The 23,357-nt window shown below is 38.2% G+C and overlaps 1 protein-coding gene across 2 annotated transcripts; it reads right to left on the bottom strand.

Annotated features, from left to right (window-relative positions):
• Window positions 1-208: 208 nt before the first annotated feature.
• Window positions 209-20,266, bottom strand: LOC108557217 (failed axon connections). 2 transcript variants are annotated; one of them, XM_017913659.1, is made up of 5 exons: window positions 19,709-20,266; window positions 1,217-1,555; window positions 907-1,053; window positions 542-832; window positions 209-482 (listed from the first exon to the last, which is right to left on the bottom strand). In XM_017913659.1, the coding sequence occupies exons 1-5, from the start codon at window positions 20,027-20,029 to the stop codon at window positions 417-419; spliced, it is 1,164 nt and encodes a 387-aa protein (XP_017769148.1). In that variant the 5' UTR covers window positions 20,030-20,266; the 3' UTR covers window positions 209-416. The 2 variants fall into 2 exon arrangements, with proteins under 2 accessions (XP_017769148.1, XP_017769149.1); XM_017913660.1 differs by having other exon boundaries at window positions 907-1,044.
• Window positions 20,267-23,357: the final 3,091 nt, after the last annotated feature.

Below are 23,357 nucleotides of genomic sequence, written 5' to 3'. Positions count from 1 at the left end.
ATATACCAATGATCCAGTATGTGTGTGTTTCTTCTTTTGCTTTTCCATACAATCGTCGTCTTCATATATATATATATAAAATTGCGGTTACATAATCATATATGTTTTACGTTTACATTTATTACTTCTTAATCAATTATGTTTTTTTTTGGCGATATTTCTTATACATTTTTTCTTGAAAAATTTGGGGAAAATCACTTAAAACTAGCTTGTTTTTTTTTGCACGTTGAGAGTATAAAATGAATTTCTTCTTTTTTTTCGTGTATGTGTTTTTTAGGGGGTAGATGAAAGGGGGGTAGATGTATGTGTATGCGGGGGGGGGATGTGTGAGGATGAGGAGGATAGAGGAGATGTTTAATGTCGAAACGGCAGTGGGCCCTTCTTCAATGGATCGGACGCTGCTGCTGTCCGTCACTTCACTTTGCCTCCTTCTCCTTGTTCTCCTCCGTGTCCTTTTCCTTCTCCTTTTCCTTCTCGTCAGCCTGCAAAAAGAAATACCATGTAGATTGTGTTTTTGTTAATGTTTGTAATCGAAACGTACCTTTTCCTTCTCGATGTCCTTATCTTCGGGCTCCTTCTCTTTGTCGCCCTCCTTCTCGTCCTTGCTTCCCTCCTTGTCCTTGGTCTCTTCGGGAGCCGGTTTCGGCAGATGCGAGTTGAGGTCCAGGGTGTCGCAGATGGTATCCCAATCCTGGAAGCAGCGTTCCTTCACGCGGTTCACCAGACCCACCAGGTTGGCGCAGCTTTCCACCATGTAGTCGCGGAGCGGGTAGCTGACCTCTTTCTCGATGAAGTAGATCTGAGCCAAAGTGGAGAACGCTACCACATCCAACTGCACGACAAAACAAAGACAAAAACAATCAGTAAACTGGTTGCACGCTTGATGATGGGATGTTGCAGTCTTACGGTCGTGGGTTCATCGCCGAAGAAGAACGGCTTATCGTCCAGCATCTCGGAGAGGACCTTCAGGTCGGACTTTCCGAACTCGTTGATCTCCTCGGCAGTGTGCACACCGATGCCCTGAGCCTTCACTTTCTTCGCGCCCTGTAACCACTAAATAAGTCAATATCTAATTAAATAACGAAAACGTAACGAAAAAGAACTAAATAACATGCATAAATTAAAAACGAAACCGTAACACCCAATTAAAAACAAGTATCATAAAAAGAAATGGAAAGATATGATGTTGTTTTAAATGAAATTATGTTGGCCTTACCTTGCGACCGAAAGCGAACTTGAACAAGAAGTTGAGGATTCCGTTCGGTATTCTCGTTCCAAGGGCGTGCTGCAGGTTGACTTTGTAACCTTTGAGCACCTGATCGGGGTACTTGGTGCGCCACCAGAAGATGATCCAGACGAGGTGATTCTCGATCATAGAGATCATGGCGTGCGCGACGTTGCGCTGTTCAGGCGTGAGGAACGCGTCCAAGTCCTTGTCAAAGTGCTTGGAGAGTTCCTTCACGATGAACGCGCTGTCGGCGATCTCTTCACCGTTGAACTCGACGAAGGGCAGCTGACCTTTCTTGGAGCGGTACTTCATCTTGTGGTCGACATTCTGCAGAAAACAACAAAAATACAACAATTAATATTTATCGTTTCGAATTCGATTCATTTGCTTTCGCATCAATCATCGTTAACAGCAATCACGAATTATCATTTCGAGCGCATTATCATTATTCGTTTATATATATAAGTATATGGAAGGGTGGATGATGATTTATTGTTTGCTCGAATTAGATTGTTTTCTCTATTCTCCTTCCAAGAAATTAATGCTGGGGTTGCGACTATCGTCGGAAATAAAAAAAAATATAGGGAACCGACACGTGTCTGCATGGTGTGTGTGATGAATGAGGAGGGTTGGTCACGATAAAGAGACAGAAGAAAAAAAAAAGAACTGTATGCAGCCAAGGGTAGATAATGCGCGGAGGGTGAACCACCCCAACTAGTTTCATTATTACAGTTGTATTTATTTTTCTCATACTGCATTCATTCGAAACGAAAAGTTTCATGGCTTTCTGCATCAAGCATCTCTTTTTAATCTATATTAACTTAATTTATTATAGAGAATGTTGAACGTGCGCAAGAGAGAAGCACTTAATTTGTTGTTTACTAATGATGAACTCGTTTTGTTTGCGAGCAGCGCTGAAATTCGATGATGGGAATTGTTGAAATTTTTGTTTAGAGAAAAATGGGTAACGTAATCTGGTTATGAAACGCAAGATGATGATGATGATGTGCTCGTCAAGCGCATTTCGACTGCATCAGCAGCTGAGAATCTTCTCTTCTCTACTTTTTTTTTTGTGTGTATAGTTGTATCTCTTCTCTTCTGCTGCTTCTTCAGCCCCTCTCTCATCGCATGGTTCTGACATACATTCCACGCGTTTTGTTTAATTCACAAGGCATAGGATAAAGTAATTAATAACAAACGGCGCGTAATGTCAACCCAAATTAATGACATCATTCCCTGGACCATCTGTTTCCTATTCGAGTATCTCTTCTTTTACTTCTTCAGTTCACTTCTAGATAGACGAAAACTAGGAAAACGTTACATCTAGTTTATGTTTTATATAAAACATAATCAAGTAAATTTGTAAATATGCAAGATTTTATTAAAAACCAAGCCCTATTAATGTAACGAATTATACATAACCAGTATTAATAAAAATGAAATGAAATTGTTTGTTAATCATAAATCTACGTAAATTAATATTGAATAGTTGATTTACAATGTAATTTCCTTCTCTGATGAAGAAAAATGTACACTATATTGAACAGGCAAAAAAAATGGTGGTACGCCTCTGGGATGAAGATATGCTCTTGTTTAGACTGCGATGGAAAAGAAAAGCAAACTGAAAATCCGTCTTCACGATATATTATTAATAAAGTGAGCATCCTTTTTCCGTTAGTTATGTCTGCAGAGGAGGAGGGTAGGTGGATGTAGTAGATGCGTTTCCCATTTTTGGCACCCCTGGCATACATTTTCTAAAATCAATACAATTCTCTCTCTCTGGTGTATCCTATTCTGGGTTGGGCTCGGCCTTTTTCAAACCCCCGATGTGCGTCTGTCCCGTAACCATAGTTACCAATTTATCCCCAACCTCTCTCTCTCTCGCACACACATCACCCACCCACAGCCTGCTCCATTTTCGCCCTTTATCCCAAAAGGGATCTTAACACAGTACAGCACAAAAGCTCCGTGTCCCACTCATGTACACCATTCCGAATGGTCTTAATAAACGAGAAAATCCGTTACAAAATTAAAGAATCTTCAACAGATGGCCGGATCAATCTTCATCTAGCCCTCGCTTCTCTCTCTCTCGCCCTCTTCTCTATAAATACGTCCGACCACTCGACATTTTTTTTATTCCCGCTTTGATCACTTCAATCTAAATGGAACATCGTCTTTTTCTCTTTCTCTCCACATCCATGCATCTTCTTCATCTTACGATACAAAATATTTAACTATAAATAAGCGTTTTTCTTGAAATCAACTATTAACACTTTGCTGCGGTCTCGAATCTATAGAACCTCTTGAATTTCCAGTTATTCAATTCAAAAAGTTCTCGGAATAAATTGAGTGCCTTCTCCCTCGCATTCTTAATTTAATTATTACATTTTATATCCATTATGTTTAGTCTCCAAATAAGTTCATCGTCTAACAATTTCTTTTAGTATTATATAAAATGTCGTCAATTTATTTTGAAGTTTCAAAGTAAAGTTTACGCTCTTTGTGGGTAGCAGATATTATTGGATTTCATTTTGGAGGATGGAAGCTGTTATTAGTGATGCGAAAGGATCTCTCGAGACTGCTGTGCAACGCTATAAGTTCCTTCTGAAGTTTGCGCTTGACGCAAGAGGAATTGAAGCGAAATGATGAACGCCCTCTAAGTGCACGGAGGAAAGAAAGTAGTAACAAGAACGAAACATACAAATACAACAAAACAAAAAGTTGGAAGAGAAGAAGGCAAGATGTTTACTTAACGAGTGTACACGTAAAAGCAATCATGTTCAACATCACTCCGGAGTACACGCATCTCTCTAATGACAGTGACTGACTGTTCGTTTCTCGTTGCTTACGCAATCTCATCCTGCACAAATATATACGCTTCGGGGTGAAATTAAAGTTTAATTTCACATTAATTTAGCGAACATTGTATTTGCGATAATGTAAACAGGATTCGTAGATGCAAATAATTTATATCGGGGTTGTGGGGAGGGTTTATTTTTTTAATTTCTGTGCCTCCCCAGATGTGACCTAAGCGTCAAAAGCACAGGATGGAGGGAGGCAAGGGTGCGCCCTTATCTTGGGTGCAGCTGTCGCCCGGGTAACGGAAACAGTAGATCACGAAATTAAACAACTTCGTCGTTATGACAATCATTTTGAGGATATAAATTATGAGAGGGACGTTGACCGAAAGTTCGCCACTATATTTGTTTTCTAATGAATAAATGAATATTTAATAAAAAAAAGGTTATTCGGAGAACATTCCGATGCAATTGCGAATAACCACCCCCGCGTCTCTTAGGTAATCAAAGAGGTGAAGATAAAATGAAAATAAAGTTTGAAAAGTATCAGGTATGTGAGGTTTCGCGCTTTCGAATCTGGCGAAATTTACGACCTCTCTCGCGTGAAAGAGAAGCCCGTGGGTTGTTTGGCGACCGCGCGCCATGGGTGTGGGTCTTTTTCAAACCGTGCGGCGTGTGGTGATCGAGCGGAGGAGTTGAAACTGCAATTGTCAATCCCTTTTGGTTTCCTGTGTGCAGACACATATACATGCAGATGCATATGTACAACGCCCGTCGTGGTCCGAAGGGGAACGACCTCGACCCAGGCCATTTAATTATATCTTCTGCTCGCCTCGCACCACACACACATACACATGCATACACCGCATAGCACAAATTGCCATTCTAATTACGAATTAACCGCCCTCGACGCAATGCTTCAGACCCCAAAAAAAAAATAGGTGAACTCAACACCGTATACAGGAAGAAGAACGAAAGAGAAATGGAAAGAAACGTAATTGGGTTCTCTTCGTACGAATCTCTTCCCCGATTTTCCCATGCCATTATAATAATAGGTTTTCCGGTTACATAATAGAAAAAAAAACGATTACTTCTTATTTCGGGTTTGGAGATATACACATTTTAATCGTGTTATTATAAATCGATCCTTTTAAGCTATCTCATTAGATCCACGACACTCTCAATCAATAACTGTACTATAATTAATAATCCTTATTTCCTTTTCAATAGCATCGTCGCTAAGATAATTGGCAGTTTTCTTGTTTTTTGTTGTTGTTGTTGTCAAAGGTTACGATGGTGATGTTGTCGTTTGGGTGGTAATTATGATGATGATGAGGTGGTTGTAGATGTGTATGCGTGCATGCATGCGACCTCCCTCTTCCATTTCGGACGGAATAGTTGTTTAATAATACAGTGGGCAGACGCATTTGGGGAAATTACGTGAGCACGCGATGGGATTGCGTTGTGGACAGAAAGAGAGAAGAAGTAGAGAGACAGACAGAAAGAGTGCCCTAAGGGTTGACGAACAAAAGGGTGGCGTAGTTGAAGAACGAAGGGGCGACACCTCGGCGCCGATTCTACGACATGCTTATTCCTCTTCAGCAACTTTTGTTCCCTGCGCGAATGGAGGAGAAGGAAGGAAAAAAAAAACAATAACCGCAGATTCGTACGCGACCGCACGGAACATTCTCTTCTAGCGTGCGCATTTTATATAAATAGAAGAAGTTACTCTGCGGAGGAGGAAAGACAGAGTCATTGAACATGATACGAATCGAGAAACGTATCGACAAATTGCAGCGCGAGACGCGAGTTTTAGGAATCTGGAGGACGTTCGTGTGTCGATCGAAGGATCGTTTGGTTGAAGAAGTGTGGCGATTAGAATACGGATCGTAACGGTGTCACGTACTATTCTATCATCCTCTAACAGTGGCGGAAGGAAGTCCCTGCTTTGCAGCAATGTTCGTTGCATTTTAAAATTCCTTTCCAAATTGCATTTATCAATTTAAAAACGTCCACCGCTTGATCGAAATCTTGTATCTTTACTTTACAAGATGTTCTTTTTATTCATATTATTGGCCAATGATGCAAGATTAATGAGCCGTGAATTTAAGTTGGGGAAATCGAGAAACCGTTAGAAATTAAACGTGCACTTTTAATTGCATTACGCTTCTTTTTTTTTCATCCAATTAATCGCATTTAAAGCTAAACTTCATTTATTATCCAGGATAATCCCGAATAAACCGAAATGCAAATTTTGAGATAAGGGGGAAGAATTATGTTTTTGATGACTTCATCCCATCGTTATTTAGCAGTAATCCGGAAGCTTACTTAAGGATTTAATGATTGTGAATCATTCAGTATTCATTGAATAGATGCTTCTTTTCTATTACAATGGAATCAATTGAAACTATAACATGATTCATAGTTTTACTTTATTGTTAACAACTAAATTCTTTATTTAATACTTTTGTTTAATATTGAATGTAATAACTTTTGTAAATTTGATGTTTTTTTTTATTAATTAATTAATGGACAGATGATTTCATCGGAGTAGAGCGGATTGGATGTGATATGAAAAGATTGCTGGTGTTAATGATCAAAAATGAAGCGACGCGTTAGAGACAATTGTTGATCCCTTCTTCTGCTCTCGGATTATCTTCAATTACAAAATTACAGTGCACGTCTCTCGCTTGCTAGATATGATGATGATGATTGAACAAAGAGCGCGCGGGTGCTTAATGCGTTTTCAAATTACGCGTGGGACACAAGAGGAGTCGCATGCAAAATCACGATCCTCCTCCACCACATCTTCTCCAATTTGTAGTCGTTTGCAAAGTGATTTTTCCTTCTGGATGAAGGAAATTTCTAATGAATATCTGTATGTGTGTGCCAGATATTACGAAACTTTCACCGTGCACATACACATGTTCTGCATGCAATGCACCTCAATATAGATTTATTATGAAAGAAAATTTATTGTTTAAAATATAATGTATATATATATGTACGTGAGCGAGCTATGGAATACAACAACAATAACAAAAAAAGAGGAACGAACAGAAGAGGAAGCGTTTCCGCAAATGCATTTAGAAAGCAGAACAAAAAGGAAAACGGTTTTCGTTTGATCCTCGTCGCCTCCGGTGCTTATATATAGAATAATTTCCAATATATTTATTTAATTGCATATTGATAGACGTGCGTGGGTTTGGTGGATGTTGGTTCTCTTTATTTCCAGCAACTTCTACACTTCTTTTTTTTTCCCGGGGGTTTTATTTTATTTACCGAGTCGAGGCTCGGGCGGTTTTGTCGGGGGTGGCTTTGTCAGGTGCCTGGATGGTTGCTATGGCTACGGAGCTCTCGACTCCGGGTTTCCCGTTGCCATGGAAACCGACCGAGGTCCTTGCTCCGGAGACACACTACCACACATACACGACGGGCGAGATCCGCCCCGGTCCAAGCAGGATCCAGGATTATTTCCAGCATCCGCCCATGTGCCGATACATAATGTTTCTTTCCTTCCTTCCTTCTCTCTAAATCTCTTCTCATTTTATATGTATTTGCCTTCCTACCGAAAAGGAGCTTACGTCCTCCTCCCCAACCATCATCCCAACACCCATAAGCAATAAAACTTTTCCCTACCTCAGCTCCAACAAAAATAACTTAACGTTTAGCCTTTTTCGCATTGCCAAAGAAAGCGAGAATAAGAAATAATAGAACCGAGATTCGACATGATTTATTGCAGAGACATTCATCAAATTCCAGATAATCTTTCATTCGCAAATTGAATAATTCATCTCGCCCTAAACATCCAACATTATTAAATTATTAAATATATTCATTAAATACTCTTAATCGCATTCTATTTTTATGTTATGTTTATCGAAAACGGATGCAAACTTGCTTCATCTCTAACCACTTTTGACGGAAACCAAAATTACTCATATAGACCCGAAATATTTAATACTTTACATTTTTTTAAATGTTATTCTCATTGGATGTTACGGATGAACACACTCATATAAATACGTCGCATTTTATTCTTGTCTTCGTTACAATTTGTTATTCCGCGTAATTAGCATCCGAGTGATTGTTGTTGCTGGAAAATTGCTAATTTTGCATTTCGATTGCATGCGCGAGATAATCCCATTTCCGTACGACCACAATTATAACATTCCTAAGCGCTGATTAATGCTGCCGCCGTTTCTCTTCTATATCTATGCGGTGTTTGCTATATTACTTCAATTTTGCTCTTTCATACCCTGAACCACACATCGCATCACGTCTTGTCGTTTCGTGTTCTTAAACAGCGCACAGTAATTACTTCATACGAAACGCGAAATGATATTAATCGCGCACAGTTTTCAACACACAAATTACATAATATTTTTTCCATTAAAAGCAAGGATTATTAAACTATTTCCAGTAGGATAAGCCTCTTGTTATGTTCCATTTGAATCCTCAACTAACTTAAGATTTAACATTAATGTCGCATTGTTTTCTTAATCTTTCATTATTTAGTTTCGTAAATCCTCGAGAGATTAAGCGATACATTTTCATAAGTGTTTTAAAGATAACTTAATGCTTAGTAAGCATCCATAAACAACGAATTTAACCTTCGACCCAATCTTCGTGGAAAAGGGTTTAAAAATGTCGTCCCTTTCTCGAACGTATTTGTTTGTTTATTTACTTGAAACTTTTCGTAATCTTATCTAACTACGTGATTTGCATTCTCAACCATCGGCTGCTGCAGCGGCGTCGTTATACAGACCCCTCGTCCCTTTCAGATAAGATAACAACACTTTTCTTTTGGAGTTTTGCCTTCTGCGAGCCGCAGGTATAAGATACTGGTAGAATATTTGCTCCTTCGGTTCGAATGTATTCTCTCGTTATTATTTCATTTCGAACGGATGCTGTAATCATCATCATACGGCTGCACAATGCACGAAGATCACGAGCAGCAGACGAAGAAAGAGAATGGAAGAGAGAGAGAGAAGAATTGAAGGCTGTATCCAATTTCTAAACTGGATTTGAGAAAGATGGGGATGGAGGCGGAAGGAGATAATGAATAGTTTTAGGCCCAAAAACTCGTTTCTCCTTAGCTCCGGAGAAAGGCCGAAAAAGCATTATTCCGTAGTTTTATCATCTCCTTTATTATTACTTTCTGTTCAATTAAATTCAGCTATAAGTACAGCATTTAATTCGTTGGACTACTATCTTCTAAATAAGGTAGTTGTAGTCCCTAATTTATGTTTAGTGCCTTTATTTACTTACGAATTTATTGCACCATTCAATTTAAATATTTTAAACTTCCTATACACATTTGTAGCAATGAAACACTAATAATTTAGTCTTTCTCTCTAAAATTCTACGATGTTCCTTGGTTTTCTTGCTTTCCCGAAAAAGAGTGTAGTAAATAGGATTCTTAAGCGTGTAGTGCTGGAGATTTAACAACGCGTGAAGCAATCTGAATCGTTTTTTTTTCAGTTACATCGTCGTGTTTACATCCTCTTGCATTCCTCATAAATTATTCAAGTGCAGCGCGCATACACCCTCCTAAAACGCCAATAAATAAGATTTTTAGCACTTGGCGCGAAGCAATCTTCACGAACACTCGCATTTTTATAATATCAAATTGGCATAAATATATTTTAAGCTATTAAATAAAACGATTTTTTTTTATTAATTTGAAAAGTAAAATAAACAGAAAATATTGAAATTAATCTTTGTTTTCTTAAATTGTTATTAGTTGCAATGAAGTTGCTGCAGCTGCGTTTTATTGGATCTCTGCACGTGAGGCTGGTTTTCATTAAACGGAAATTTAGGAAAGCGTAATGTCTGCGTCGCTGCTGTTGTTATTATAAGTTATGCTTTCGGGGCAGAATAATCCGCGTTTCGTTGCATTCTGAATTATAGGTATTCGGTTTTGATGAGGAAGCAGTAAATCAAAGATCTTCGGTGAAATGAGTTATCGCCGCTTGATTAGATCGAGGCAAAATACTGTGAAGACTTGGATGCACGATGGAAAGGAAGGAGAGAAAGGGAAAGAGAACGAGAGGATGACCCATTTGAAGAGCTTTACGACTCCGGGGATACTAAATTAGAACTCTAATCATTTGCTCCACGCTTCAGTAAATTTCATATTTTAAATAAGTTTTCAGACAGTTAATATATTTCTCGGCCGCCGCCCCATACCGAGCTCCATTTAATGCTACAACTTTTCACATATGAAACATACTTGAAACATAATATATCCCACATTTTCTATAGATTTATGTTTTCTTTAATAGGGAGGGTTAATAGAATTCGAAACACAAGTCTTTCATTCATAAATTTCGAGTGTGTTATTGAATGCAGCAGTTATGGGGACGACGACGACGACTATTATGGAAATGCGTTCCGAAATCGTCGTGCGTTTCTAGTTTCTTTAATTAGTGCATAATTGGCGTGTACGTGTCGGCATCGATTATTTATTTACATATTCATTCTTCGGTGTTATGTTTGTTACCTCGACGGTTCGAATGCCTTTCCGTACGCCGTCGTCGTATGTTTCCATTGTCGCCATTTAAAGGCTCAAATTTAAATGAAAACGCAACGATGCATACTATTACTTATTAGTATCATTATTGCGATGGAGAGAGAGAAAGGCACAGACTTTGATTAGTATTCAGGCCGTGCTCCTCTTCAGCACAAGCTATTTTTTCTTTCTTTTTCAGTCGGCTTCAAACTGTAATCACTGCGGATTATAGCTGAAAAAAATTTCGTATCTCAGCAAATTGGAAATCAAAATTAACATTCAACGCTGAGCACAAATTGTTCAATTTTCAACAGCTCGGAAGTGTTCATTGAAACGCGACGAGCAACACTAGATTATGTTTATCTAGTGTCGAAAAAAGTTTTAGTTTTATAAAATGAAATTTTGCTGGTTTCTTTCCCCGACGAGAAACTGGCATTTCCATACATCGTGAAGAGATGAATTTAAACTCTCACAAGAGAGAAAATATGCGCCCTTTAACCATCGGGTATCGGCATGCACGAACATCTGGCAACGATGAAGGGAAAGAACCCTGCCTGTCTCATCTCTCTCTTCCACCCATTTTCGTCAACAAGGGTAAAAAAGAATAAGGGAAAAAGGCCTTCTCCATTTCGGTTTCATAAATTCCTCCAAGGAACGGATTAAAATTTATGGTTGTTGCCTTTTTTTCCCCACCCAGAATTTCAATCTACTTTGGTGCAGTTGTTTGTTTAGGCAACATACAAATATTTATTTTTCGTACAAGAGGGACCAGTTCTTTTTTTTTTCTTCTCTTCAACGAACAGGAAATGCAGCCTTACTTCCTTATTTTGCCGTATGCTATAATTAGAAATTAGGTCTACACACAGTTCACCATACCAAATTTTGTTTAGATACGAATTCGTGTTCGTTATTTATTGGAAAAGCGTTGAAAATTCACTGCTTCAACAAAGAACAATGAGGAAGAGCAGCGATTTGCAGCGAGCACTCGACGTAGAAAGTTTAATCCGATTTTCTTTTGTCCTGAGATTCATTAATCTTAATATAATACACATAGTGTGGGCCTTTCACTGGTGGCTTTCCAACGAAATCATTATCATTTATTATTATTTTTTATTATTATTATATATTTCTTCCGACATAATTAAAGAACGTCTAATTAGTACTGTCGATTGATTCCATCGACGGAAAAGGAAACAATTTTATGTACGTATTAACATATTAGTAAATTTTGTTTTGTGACTCCGATCTTTCAGGAATGCAGCGTTGAAAACACATGGTGGTTTCATCGACGTCCCCAAGATGTTTGAAATCATATATATATTTTTTTTTGTTCGTGTAAACATATTTATTTTTTGATACTGGGAAAGTTTTCAGAGAGCGAGAAGAAAAGGGAGCAGTTGAAACTTGAAAAATTAGGAAAGTATCGTGTTTCACGATAGATTTAACAAGTGTAATTCAATCTGCGATGGTTACGTGTTCAGCATAGATGTTTAAGTAAAGCAAACACAATGGAATGTGGGAGATGTTGATAATCGTAATTAATTTAAATATGAAAATGATATGAACAATGCTAATGACGACGATGAAAAGAACAGAACTGAGGGATTTGCATTTAAACATGAGATGCATTTAAATGGAGTATTAAACGGATTCCTGGCATATTCCGTCTGTGACGCTCGTCGTGTTTCGAGTGCGTGTGTAAACAGATTTATCGGATGCGTTTTGCTCTGGCGACTCTCCTCACTCAATCGCGTTGGCCTAGGTTAGTCTTCTTCAGCGACTTTGTTCTTCCTTTCCTGACTACTCTACTCTATACTTTCTGTCCAGTCTCTCTCCCCTATAATCGATTTATCGGCAACCCGAATGTTCTCACAGATCACATCTAATCTCTTGATGCTGTAGAACTGCTTTCGTCGGGACTGGGATTAAATGATTCGGAGAGTCGCTTTGAAGAAGATAACGAGGTCTGTCTCTGCATCTCTCCGAAGATTTTATCAAAAATATCTTTGGATCGATAGACTATTGAAGTTGTAATATTGCTATTAAGTATAAAAGTTCATATTTCTGTTGAAAAAACTGTAACGTTTTCAGATATCATTTGTATGAGAGGACGTGGATTAGAATACAATGGATTTGAGCATTCTATGGTGAATGCAGAATGTTAAATTCAGAAAGGTCCTTGAGAGTTTGTGCAGCAATAAATAACCGTATTAAGAAGGGTGCGCGCTACGTGACTTTGCGAGCGCCGCAGTTCTAATTAGTCTTGCGAGTTATTTCCGACGCTTTCTGGATATAAAGACGACCGTTGAAGGTGATGTGTTGGTTGGTGGTGTTGGAGGAGAGAGCACGAATAAGAGAGAACCCATACCTCTTGCATATTTCCTCTTCGCGATGAATGGAAATTGGAAACAATACACGTATTTTATTTTTGCGAAATTGAATCCGTGCAGGTGATGGCGCGCGTTATTTTTAGGTCTTCTGCATTATCCTGTTTGCGCACGGAAAGAAAGGAAGAAAAAGTGCGCCAAAGTCACCGAACCCGTTTTGTTTCATGCATAAAACACTGCGGCAATGCTGCTCCTCCACGTTTCTCTCCCTCTCTCAACGCGCTGTTCTTCGGCGCTGCTATTTTATTCAATGTTTTTTCGAAAATAAATTGCAAAAACACGGGCGTCGTTTTGGAAATCGCAAATATACACGCGCGCGCCCTGACCTCCATCCGCAGCTTGCAATTATTTGCCACAGATTCTTTAGAAGAAGAAAAAAAGTACTCGCGTCCATCTGTCTTCTTCATCATCATCATCATCGCACAATAACTTTTCACCTACTACTCCACTTTTGCGCTTAGCAAATATTAAAGAGAGAATTATTTGCTTCCTTTATCGCTTACAGTAAACGTTTTGTATCACCAAGATGTGCTTTAGACGATATTTGTTAATTATCGAAACGGGAAATGTTATGTAACAGAAGTAATAAATAATTGCACCATTAATAATTATGGAAAGAAATTTGAGGGAAAAAAAGTCTTGGGAAGTTTCTAACTGAAATTAATTAAGCCGTTTAACACGGTTCGCATTAGCTTAAAGTTCCCGCATCCGCCGATGCTGATGATCCTCCTCATAGTCTTAATTGCTCCAAATTGGGAGATGCGAGATCTTCTAGCTAATTGGAAGGAATCCAGAATTGAAATGACTTTGTTTTCTCCTTCTTTCTCTGCGGCATTTACATAATACCTAATTAACCAATAAAACTACTTCTACCCAAATCGGCATCTCTCTTCTGCCTGCTTCCACAAATTGGGTCTGAGAATCTTTCCTTTATGTTCCATTTACAAACTCAGAAATAACAATAATTGTAAAACATTGAACGCATCAAAATATATTATCATTGAATTGCTTTTCACATATAAATAATATTTGCAGACAATTGTGTATAACACGGTCGAGGTCAAACCGAAGTGCGCTGATGATTGTTCTCGTCATAAATTAACATAAATATTGTTAATAACTTGGATGCATTTCAAAGCGAATCCGCTCTGTTTACTGCAAGCTGCGATTGTTCTTTGCGTACGTAACGATAATTCCGAGAAAGAAATTCGATATATGGTTTGGAAAAGGGAGACAGAGAATGGATGGATTTACGAAAGGAGAAGATTGATAACCGAGCGAACGCTGATGTTTATTTATTGCGCGCGGAGTAATAGGAATGTCTTGGATTGCAATTGCGCCTCTGCGAAACGCCATTTGCACATCCATAATTGGAGAATCGCGAATGCAAAGCATGCGGTGGGTTCGACGGAGGAGGAAGGAAGGAAAAGCTCAGATGATGAAAATTTGTCCAGGCGCACACGCTCAAACCATTCCGATTTAGTAATATCAATGAGCAAATCGATGCGTCTATTAGGAATCCGAAGGACCTCTCTTATAAAAACAATCAGTATTCTTCGGACGAAGCGAAGAGTTTATTGGAAATAAATTATGTGGATGATCATGATGATGGTAATAATAATAAGGACGAAATGCGCTCTGCATAATTCAAAGAAAAAGAAGAAAATGGAAACTTAAATGGAATAACGCGATAACGTCTGTCGTCGCCTCCTTCGATAAATACCGGGCTAAATTAATAACAGAAACGTTTCCTGCTTCGTGATTCACCAGAAGGAGAAAAAAACACAACACGAAACTTATCGTATTACGGACAATTGCAGCAATAGCATGAAGGGAGATAGAGAGATGAGAATAGGCTAAAAACAACGTTGATTGATTAGAATATTCGTGGTATCAGCACGATTCGAGTATGACGTTGATTACAACCGAAGTTTCCGGTGCATCGTATATAAATAGCTCTTATCGGAAAGCTGGAGATTAAACCTTCTTGTAAAGACCCAGAGTTTACATAATTAATAAACCTAACCCTTGTGTGATTTTTGTCTTCCTTCTTTATAATTCTTTATTTTTCGCAGCTCGGACGTGGGAGGTCCCACACATGCTCACCGTGAATTAATTATCAGCGAATAATAAACGCTCTCCTCCATTGTTGTCTTCTCTTGCGGTTCACACAATTAGAAATACCATTTTTCTTCTTTCTCTTGCTCCGCCGTTGTTGTTGTTGTTTGTTTGTTCTGTAGGTCAGTTAACCAGGGAATAAATTACGGACGGCGCGTTCTCTAAATATGCATAGACCGTGATCTTCCTTTGCGTGTCTGCCGGTGTTATTTCTGGGCATTTCAGAGACAAATCCGTTCCAAAAATAAACATCATCATCGTCGCGATACACCACCAATAACTACAAGTTTTGCATTGAGAATGCAATTTGGATGAGGATTTAATTAAGATAGTGGCGATGATGATGATTGTCGTGGATAATGGATGGGTCTGTGTTTCCACTGGCAATGATTTAATGGAGAGAGAGACTGCACCCACCAAACCGTGAATCTCATCCGTGTCTGCTCGCTCGCTCTTTTCTCTTACTCACATATTTCGTTTTCCCTCCGCAGAACGGAATTCCGCTCGCAATTTATGCCAAGGATTCTTTAATTCCGCGCATAGAACATCGGGGTTTCTTAATTAATGAGATTTGCGCTTTCTCGATCCATTAGATTTTTCTTTTCGATTTCCTAATTAAATTAAGTTTCACATAATTTTTATTACATGTTCTTGTTTATCTTCATGTGTAATAGATTAATTGATATTTTCAAAAGCGAACCAAATAATTAAGGTGATTGAATTGAAATGAATTCAACCCGTTGTTATCGAATTTTGGTAGTTTCGTTGAAACAAGAAACCTTCGAGAATTCGGCGAAGCCCCATGAGTTTTGTTGAAATCCGACCGTGCCTCATCCGTAATTAGATGGAATCAAGTCACATCGGATCATCCTCAAAAGACATGATCTTTTTTGTAAACATAAATTCGAACGTTTTATATTTTTTATAATCAAAATCGCAACATTGACACATATTTCTTTTCTCTCTCTGTTTCAGAAGCGTTTTTTTTGTTGTTGTTCCCGGTCTGCAGAATTCGGCAGTCAGTCAAGGATCCTTTCAGCTTCGTTCTCATTTTGTTGCACGTACAGACATTTTTTTTTTGTCGAGGTTGGGCGCAATTGAATTTTTCCCGAGCAGACTGCATTGAGTGTAGAAGACTGGGTAGACAAGGTCGACGAAGATATGATGGTGGGTAGCAGAGGAGGGCGCGCATTATTGTGCGTCTACGGAGAACCAGAACAGGTAAATCAAGGTACCAACAACCGAACCGGGCAGGTGCCATTTAAGAGTAAACGATTTAAAGAGTCCCAAAGAGTCTTTGTATATAATACCATCACCCAAGGGAATTCACGCAGCTTTCAATATTATGTACAAATGTAATAATGCATCATAGAAGGGGGCCGCACCCACGCACGCACCGGAACCCCGAAACATCTAAGCTGATCTCTGACTCTTCGGATAGCATCATCATCATCATCCGACGAATTGAATTGTTAATTTAATTGGTTTTGATGGATTTTAAAATGGAATTTCGTCTTCAATTTTTTTTATAGCTATTTTCGGCTCTCGTCTACAGTCTAATTACTTGCTCTCCTCACATATATATATATATTATATTGAGCAACAAAGTCACGGCCGATTCAGATGAGTCTTCGTCCAAGGCTGCTGCGTTCGAAGCCTGCTCTGCGAGTGCGTGGGAAAGTGCAACTTAATAAGAAGAAAATGATCAAAAGCGAAAACGGAGCCGTCGTCTTTCCGTTTATTTATTATTCATATTCTTTATGCATCTCTGTACAGATCTACATTAATTGACAGACGTATAGTTACCGCGCATAAATCTACTCTAATTTATTTTCTTTCCTCTTTTTTTTTCAGTTTCCTGTACGCGATAGAAGTGTAGAATATGCAGATTAACAAAACGCATAAAATAATTAAAGTAAGTATTAGGTGATGAAAGTACGTGACTTAATAGTTGCTTTTACAAGTGATAAAATAATAATAATAATAAAAATAAAAACAGGATGGTTAACATATTTAATTTTAGAAGAGGGTGTAGCTTGGAAGCAATTCGAAACGATCCTCATGGGAGGGATGCGGCGCTCCCACAACAAATCCATCAGAGCCAACGAACCTAATTACATTATTCATGCAATTGGGGCGAAACATGAAACTTTCTGTTCCGATCATCCGTCCACCAAGACTTCGATTTCGTCAACAATGCGACTACACATGAGTCTTCGCATTATCAGCGCGAAGTTAATAAATAAAGACCCCGAGGTTATCTGGCCATTGTGTGGCTCCGAACTAATAATAAGATACAGTCCGAGGAAAACGATCAATCCATACCATCCATCCATCTATCTATTTATCCGACCATCCAAAAGGAGGAGAGTTAGAGAGAAGAAGAGGTCGGCTCTTCGATGAAGCTAATAATACGATATGCTGCAGCAGCTGCAGCCTCCCGTTTTATTGCATGAACTTCAAAAGTTGCATCGCATTGCATGTGTGTAATACTTTGGGAGAATGGCCAGGCCGAGTGTAGAGAGCAATAGCCTCGGACAAGGTTAACTGCACACAAATCGCTAATGAAGCTGCGAAGATACACTTCATTTTCCACTATTAATAATCGCCGTGGAAATGACGAAAACCGGTATTCCGAAATATTAAAATTTGCGAATACATCAAACCTACGGTTAAATATCTTCGCGCGAAGAACAGACAAGAGGAGCGCGAAGAGACGCGGTGCAGGGCATGGAATTAGAATTACTGTTAAGGTAAATGGCGGCCGTTTAAATCTGCGAAAAGTGCGAGACGTGCAGGCATCGCAATTAGTTTTTGAGCTCGTCGTCTCTCCATGAACGTTGTTTCAAACTAAATTAATGCGCTCGGAAATGCAACAAAACCTACTTTCTAAAACGCGCCGCGATAAAGAGCCATCACTCATATCCTACAATTAACCACCGGAAACTCAACATTCGATTATATTCTTGTTTTTATTATTATTATTTTTTCTTACTGTTCTAAAACACTTCGTACAATTTTCAGTTCAAACAACGCGCTTTGTTATTACCGTTGCCATGTAGAGAGTATTCAGTTTTCAGCAATTGAAAGATCATTTGTCACGGAGAGAAATTGAATTGGATTATAATTGTCGTAACCCATATAATCGCATTACGGTGTGGATGGATGATTCCCCATTGAATTGGTTCGTTTGTGTGCTGTATGTCGATGCGGGTCATCCGGAGTTGGTTTCTCTTTTAATTGATGCGCGGATAAAAATAGGATGCTGCGAGCCGTCGACGACGAAACAAGCGTAAGCAGCCTCCTTCTTGTTTATCGCTACATTAATATACATGCACCGTATAAATAAAAAGCGCGTTTATTTTCTCAAGTGGCTCGGATACGCAGAAAAATACCGCCCACGCTATAAATATCAAAGAGCTTTGAAAGTTCGCGCCAATTGCACTTTGTGTCTGCTTGTTTGTGCAAAACCACCACAAATTTACACCTTTTCCCATAATTTTATCCGTAAATAATCAGTTGATTTTTTACAAGTATTTAGAAAATTTTCCAGCCTATACACGCATTGAAATCACTCGAATCGAAAAATCGGATAACCCGTTTCATCAAAGATGATTTGACTATTAATCGAAGTATTAACTATATCCTTGTATCGATTAATATACAAAATGATTAGAAATTTGTTGATTTATATTTAAACTTAAATCATTATTGTAGAAACTTTTAAAAAGTATTTAGAAAAGCAGCTACATTTTTTTTTGTTTTATTTCGTAATGATAATCGGAAATTATTTAGTTTATATTATTATACAATGATTATCAAATTGTTGTTTGAACCTAAAAATTAGTCATCATAACGTGAATCATAAATGAATGTTAATCTAAAATCGTCGGAAAGGATGTTTACAGAACGAAACCAGAAAGTCTCAAAGAATTATTAATGTAAAACATTAATTATATAGATTTTGATTGAAGTGTTGGAGTTTTGTTTGTTAAAAAATAAATAAATATAAATTATTGATTGACGGGCGTTGAGCTGCGAAATTTAAATAATTATGGGCGTTCTTCGTAGAAGCTAATTAAATGGTTTAACGCGTATATTAATTATAGTAATGTTTTCGGTATTTTAAATTGTACAACACATGTAATAAGTATAATTGTAAAGTTTGCAGAAATTTAATGAATTTGTAGTTAGGTTTGGATTTGTGGTTGGTGCATTGCTGAAAGCTGTGGAGATGCTATTGATCGATACGGCCGTTGAAGTTGACTTTAAATAATTGTGGGCGTTAATTGTATGTTGATTAAAAGTTGTTTTTTTTAATATGATAATATAGAATTAGGGATTTAGTGAGATTTCGGTGTTTTCTGAATTGTTGTTTACGATCGTGTATGGATGGATTTGGTGGCTTTGTGAAGCGTGTTTTCATTTTGAAACACGCGACGAAGAATGTCAATATGGCGGCGGCGGGCATCGCTGAAGCATCCCTGACCCGGCCGGGTTCAGGCCATCAACCCTACCACCACCATAATCATCGTCATCGATGGATGGAAAGACATCCACCAACGCAAATATTGAGAATGAAATGATGTTTACTACAAGATTCATTGATCGATTGATTGATTTTTTTTTTATGATTTTCAGATAGATGCTGAAAAGGACCTACCTCGTATTGCAGACCGGCCAACCTGAGCCAGGTTTCCACCTTAAGGCAATAGGGCGACAGCGATGGAAGCAGGGGGGTGCGGGTGAACTGGTACAGATAGACGACTTCCTTCTCGAAGTTGTTCTTATGCACGACGACTTTGGGTGCCGCCGGTTCCTTTGCGGTGGTTGCGACGGCGGCGGCGACGACGGGCGTCTCAGCCTCTCCGGAGTTTTCCTGCTTTGCCTCTTCGGCTTTGTTGTCGGTGACCGCCGGAGGTGCCTCCTCCTTGATATCCTTGGTCTCCGTCGCCGGGATGTTGTTCTCTACTTCTGTTGCCATCTCAGCTATACTTCTTTATCTGTTTATTAACTCTTCTGGATGCTCTTCTATACGAATTGCTCTTTACGAGTAGAGCCCACTAACTGCTTTGATAAAACTACCACTGGGAGTTGCTGCTGCTGGTTGGTTGGTTTTGGTTGTAGTGTATCTCTTCAGCACGCAACGACGTCGACGCACGTACAGTCTCAAAGCTCGAGCTGGAGTGTTTTCGCGACGCCTAACCAGAAGCGTTGCCGGTCGGAGCCGTAGGGGGAACATCGCGTGACGTCACGCCTCGTTTTCAGCCCCCACCAGGCGCGGCAGGGCCCTGGGTTTCTGGGTTTTCTGTAAAGGCCATGTTGCCATCGTGTGCACACCCATCCATCCACACGTTCCCCATGTGCCCCACCCTCGGACGCGCGCCAGTGGCGTCGGCGTCGGTTCGCCCTTTTCGACTTTCTTCTTTTATTCGAAAAAAAAAAGGGAACAATTTTCGCGAAATCCATCCCTCGCAAGAATGGGTCACTGTTGCCAACCGGACCTACGACCCTCTTGAGTTCGTGAGAACCTCGACGGCGCGACGCCAATTCAACCCTCGCATATAATCTTTAATTCATTCCCGGTTACTCATCTTATCAAACCACTATTATATTACATAATGCAATTCCACGAAAAATTCATTGATTCATGTTTATATAAACAAAAGGAAATGAATAACTTGCCTAGCAACAACAGCTACTATGGAATACCACAAGGCTGCATTCTTTACCCGCTTTCATTCAAAACCAATTGAATTTGTTCTTTAACTTTCTTGTCTTTAATTTTTAAATTTTTAAATCTGAAATTATCAAAAAACATATTTAGACTCAAACATAAAATCAGTATCGTTTCTCACGTTATCAACTATTACCTCATACTTCCACGAAACTTAATTTCCTCAAACTATATTATAGAGTATAAAACATTAAACTTTTATTGCTTATCGGACTCTTATCCTTTGCACACAATTCCGCAGAGATTATTTCACTGCAAAGGAAACCATCGAATTTTTAGCTGAAATAAGAATAATCTCCAACCTTTGCTAGTATTATCATCATCATCTTTAAGGAAACACTTTTAGATTCTTGTCGCCTTTTTGTTACGCGACATAGTCTTAATCTTATGTAAAGTTATGAAATTTCAATGTCACAGGTGACACGCGATCAATAAGGATTAACAAAAGGTCCATAACTTGCTTAGCAACTAGCTTAGAAATCAATGATAACACATAACAATTTTCTATTTAATTTTGTTTAACAGCAAACTCTATTTATATAAAATGATAATTCTGATGAATATTCATTAATTAGGCAAATCGACGTCGTTGTGAACGTAAGCTCCCTTAAAAAAAAAAACATAAATATAATTTATGGACTAAAATCATACTTCTATCGAATATTCAATTAGGGCATTTATATTTTGTGGGGGCAGTACCATATACGGGCCCTTTGTGCATGCATCGAACAACACTGCGACCGTTCTTCATTCAAAGACAAGCTCCATTCATTCCAAACGATGCATTCTTTTGTTATATTCACCAATAACATATATTTAAAATATACTACAATAATAGAGCGACCAAAAAAATTATGTTTAATTTAATAAATAACAGAGATATGCATCAAATCTCAAAAAATAGGAAAATAACGATGTGAAACAGAAAATTAAATTTTCCAAATATTACATTTAAAATATATTTTCTTGTTAGATGTTAAAAGTAAATACAATTATGTTTTTTTCAATCTATTTACGCTCGTAAATAACAAAATTTGGAAATTATAATTAGTATTCCTTATTTTGTTTATTTAAACATAAATTTGGGGTTGCCAATGATCGCAATGATAATTAGTTACAATTTCAAAAATATATTCATTTAAAATTATTATTTAAAATAACATAAAAAATAAATAGATTTTTCTATGTTGCCTTAGATAAATTTAGGCTAAACGTTATTAGTAATTTGTAATTATCTTATCTAGTCTAAACATTATTACTTTGTAAGTGTTAATTTATAATATCCGTTTTGTAAATTATTATCTTGAGCAAATATCGAGTTATTTTCAAGGAAACACACGCATACAACACGTATACTAATAGGTGTTAGGACAGGATAAATCGGTGCCGCCTAAGAAAGTTTGCTGAATCGAAATTGGAAATTTAGAATTTACGTTTGCCAATTCTGGGTAAAACGGAGGAAATATGGTCGAGGCATGTCCTGTAAAAGAAACAGTAATATTTTCGGTAGGTATAAATGGTTGGTAAATCTTTTACCGTAAAAGATGTTGAAGAAAATGCACGAGTGAGAACGTTACATCTTAATCCCTGCTTATTGATAGTCCATTGAATTAGTGGAAGTCGGGGTCATTATATATATAAAAAAAAATGTATCAAGTGTCTTTATTGACCCGAAAAGTCAAGCGGCCCGAGATGAATGTAATTTGATAATAGTTAATTTTAATGGGGGAGAATTTCTATTTGAATAGTTCCATTCATTTCGAAAAGGAAAAAAACAATCTGTTATAATTTTTGTTCAGTGTCTGGTCTGAAATGTTTGTTATCAATACATAAATAATTCGTGTATTAATAATTATTTATGCATAGGATTTGGACCTTGCCGTTTCCATTCGTGCGTTCGCCGAAGACGGAAGAAGAAAATATTTTGTTTTGGAAAATGCACGGAGGTGATACAATTACGATGTATTGGGTGTCCACCGGTGTGCGGTGCATACGAGATATGTGTGCGGATAGGTCACTTGAATGTTACGCATTTAACCGCAGAGCCTGCATTTTCGATTCCATACGAATTAATCTCGTTCCAAATGCAAGAATACAAACTTAACTTCTTCCCACTCGTTTCCGTATTGTAACAAAAAAAATAATATGGTTTATAAAATTTTATTTTTAGATGATTACGTTTCTTGTTTATGTTGAACACTATATAAATATTATTTAGTATTAATATGTGTTGCAATAGTGACTAACAACAATAAAAAGTGTGAATTGATCTGCTGGAATATTACGTTTAAATATTTCTTTTGCAGATTGATGGTATCACCTAGATTTGGTGCGAAGATGAACGACCTTTGATAGTGTCGAAGAGTATTTGCGGGTTGTAGGGGGACAACATCGTCAGATTTAACAATTGATTAAGTATAAGCTTCCTGAATGTTGCAGCGATGGACGGGCAACGGGCAGAAGCAGGGGGATTTCAATGTCTTTCGAAGGGATAGGAGATATTGCTGCGACTACTACGCCACTGGTCGTCTTCTACGGGCTCGTTGACCCATCATCCTTCGTCCATCCGCTCAAT

This window comes from Nicrophorus vespilloides, unplaced genomic scaffold, assembly GCF_001412225.1.
Source record: "Nicrophorus vespilloides isolate i.1.1-1 unplaced genomic scaffold, Nicve_v1.0, whole genome shotgun sequence".
Lineage (NCBI taxonomy): Eukaryota > Metazoa > Arthropoda > Insecta > Coleoptera > Silphidae > Nicrophorus > Nicrophorus vespilloides.
The sequence above is the reverse complement of the archived record's forward strand: the minus strand, read 5'-3'. Positions and strand labels throughout refer to the sequence as shown.